The sequence below is a fragment of the Gobio gobio genome (assembly GCF_949357685.1).
Source record: "Gobio gobio genome assembly, chromosome: 11".
Taxonomy (NCBI): Eukaryota; Metazoa; Chordata; class Actinopteri; order Cypriniformes; family Gobionidae; genus Gobio; species Gobio gobio.
In genome coordinates, this window is record NC_137104.1 from 263,835 (window position 1) to 266,936 (window position 3,102).

General features: G+C 45.5%; 1 protein-coding gene across 1 annotated transcript; it reads left to right on the top strand.

Annotated features, from left to right (window-relative positions):
- The first annotated feature begins 721 nt into the window (after positions 1–721).
- On the top strand, positions 722–2,894 carry LOC307133784 (nucleoside diphosphate kinase A2). Its single transcript, XM_079829057.1, has 5 exons — positions 722–824; positions 2,104–2,236; positions 2,319–2,420; positions 2,496–2,608; positions 2,680–2,894. The coding sequence occupies exons 2-5, from the start codon at positions 2,108–2,110 to the stop codon at positions 2,795–2,797; spliced, it is 462 nt and encodes a 153-aa protein (XP_079685183.1). The 5' UTR covers positions 722–824; positions 2,104–2,107; the 3' UTR covers positions 2,798–2,894.
- The last annotated feature ends 208 nt before the right edge of the window (positions 2,895–3,102 follow it).

Below are 3,102 nucleotides of genomic sequence, written 5' to 3' on the forward strand. Positions count from 1 at the left end.
GAAACTTCTGAACTTGAGTCGTGTCTAATCATGTGCGGAGTGAACGGGGCTATGGATGGGCAAGCGGCGGGGGGGTATTAGAGGCGGTTATTTACACCGCTTGTACTAGAACACAATATGTTTTCTTGACACCAGGCATTTGGTTAATAGTGAATTATGACCCACATGGCCTTCCATAGTGCAGAGGCGCAGTACAACAAACCCACATTACGCTTCTCACATTATGCTAAACCCTGGATTAATGTGTTAGCCTGATTAATCTGGTCATTATAACGGGTTAGATTGAGCTCATCACACACTGAAGGTTATTTTACATGATATTAAATATAGCCTAACCCAAAAATTACCATTAGGGAACGTTCTGAATAAGTTATTTTGAGGTTATTTACATAATACACTGCAACATTCTGGGAAAGTTACTTTGTGGTTAAAATAAAACCTAAAAAAAACACAAGACGTTATTATTGGGTTCTCAAAAAACGTTCTGTGTTTGTTTTTCCTAATTCAGTTCGAGTGATTGGAGGACGAACATCAGAACTGTCCACCTCAAGAAGAAGAAACACAACAATAAGTGAAGTTTAGTGCCCTTATGATCCAGATATAGCTACAGCTGCAGAGGACCGGGTCTAGCTAACCCGAACCCTGATGGCGGCTGCATAACTTTGATTTATAGAAATATATATTCTGTGGTATTATATGAAAATAATGTTTCCGCGTTCGTCATCAGCCACGCCCCCAAGCCCAGCCTTTATATAAGATCCGCGCGCGCATCTCTCTCTTCTGTTCCCTTCCGTCCTCAGGATCCGCTTCATCTCATCCATAAGGTGTGTATCCTCTGTTTAATCTCATCCATAAAGTGTGTATCATCAGTTTCATCTCATCCTGAAGGTGTGCATCATCGGTTTCATGCGTTTGTGTTCATGAGCGGACTCTTATTTCAGTCGTTATAGCTCTGTGGCTTTATTCGCTAGTAGTATGGTCTACACACACACACACTCACACTCACACTCACACGCTCACACACACTCTATCTGCAGGCTTAGATCATAACAAATTGGACAATGGATGGCTAAGATCGTGGCATGATGAACCGCTGTAGCTGCGCGCTAGTGCGCATGCGCGTGAATGTGGCGGCTGTGTTTCTGACAGGATTCAGTCTGATCTTGTGTTGAATGTAAAGTGTGCTGTAACTCACACACTCTAAAGATGAGATACTGTGAATGCAGGCACAGCTGTTGGCATATTCTCGCCACATGCGACTGTCTTGAGCAAAACGATAACTTTAATATGTTTCGGGCGTGAGAACACTTTCATTCTTCCGTGTTCAGTGGCGTCTGCGGTGCGCATGCGCGACATCTGGAGCGGCGCGTCCCCATTCGCACTCTATCCTTCCTAAATAACATGGAATTAGTACGTCCCAAATAGTACTGTGTTGAAATGTGTATTCCGAGATATTTTCGGTTGGATTACGAAGTGCAGATCGACTTTGCATACAATCCACTGCGGGATTCGATTAGAACTACAAACGCTGGTGGTGTTAAACTACAAACATGGCGGATGTGCGAGTCCGACGGTCAAGTGGAGATTTTTAGATAATGGGGTTTGAGTGATTTGTGCTGCCTTCACGTGCTGTCGGAATTATCGTAAATACGAGTTTCCTTGGTAAAAATTGCACATGAAGGCCCTCCACTTTCAATATTTGAATGGGATAAGCTCGTAATCTCGACTTCAGATGTGGGAATTATCAAATTTCCGATAGCACGTGAAGGCAGCATTAATCAGTAATTTGACGAAAATGTACTGCATTGTGAACTCTTCTAATGATATGTTTGGCTATTAACTCTTAAATCATGTTGTAAAAGAGAACCTATTGAAGAATTGATCACTACACTTGCACGACTGAATATTATCACCATAACTATATTTAATAATACTAGAGAACGGCATCATGCTTTAAAAGCAATCGATATTAATAGACATGATGTTTTAAGCACAAAATGGTCATGAATCGTCACGTTTGGTCTGCGGTTGGAGCTCATCTGTGTGTGTGTGTGTGTGTGTGTGTGTGTGTGTGTGTGTGTGTGTGTGTGTGTGTGTGTGTAGAGTCATGGCCGCCAGAGCTGAACGCACCTTCATCGCCGTGAAACCGGACGGCGTCCAGCGTGGCCTGATGGGTGACATCATCAAGCGCTTCGAGCAGAAGGGCTTCCGATTGGTCGCCATGAAGTTCCTGCAGGTCAGTGGATCTGGATCACCTGAACTCTTCTTCTTCTGCTTCTGAGCTGATGTTAACGTGTTCTGATGGTTCTGGTCCACAGGCGTCTGAGGATCTGCTGAAGCAGCATTACATCGACCTGAAGGACCGGCCCTTCTACCCCGGCCTGGTGAAGTACATGAGCTCCGGGCCGGTTCTGGCCATGGTGAGTGTTCTGGGCCGGTTCTGGCTGAGACCTGGGGCTGAGGAAACCCATGTTAAACTCTACCTGTCTCCTCAGGTGTGGGAGGGTCTGAATGTGGTGAAGACTGGAAGGGTGATGCTCGGAGAGACCAATCCTGCCGACTCCAAACCCGGAACCATCCGCGGCGACTTCTGCATCGAAGTGGGCAGGTGCGTCTGTGCTGGAGCTTCTGGACCCATCCGGCGTGTGTTCTGAGAAATTAACCCATTGTGTGTTTCAGGAACATCATCCACGGCAGCGACTCTGTGGCCAGCGCCACTAAAGAGATCGGCCTGTGGTTCCAGCCGGAGGAGCTGACGAGCTATAAAAGCTGCGCGAGCGCCTGGATCTACGAGTGAACTTCCCCATCTCTGACCCTCGGGACGATTATCTGGACTGCAGATCGAGTGTTTGGTCTTGACATTTCTCAAGCACTTAATAAAACATGGAATCTCGCATTTGCTGTAGGAGTCTCTTTATATTCCTCTGTTTGTTCTTAAAGGATTAGTTCACTTTTAGATAAGCTTTAGCTGATAGTTTCCTCACCCCCATGTCATCAGAGATGTCCATGTCTTTCTTTCTGCAGTCGGAAAGAAATGAAGGTTTTGGATGAAAACAGTCCAGGGTTTTTCTCCATATAATGGACTTCAATGGGCTCCAAACG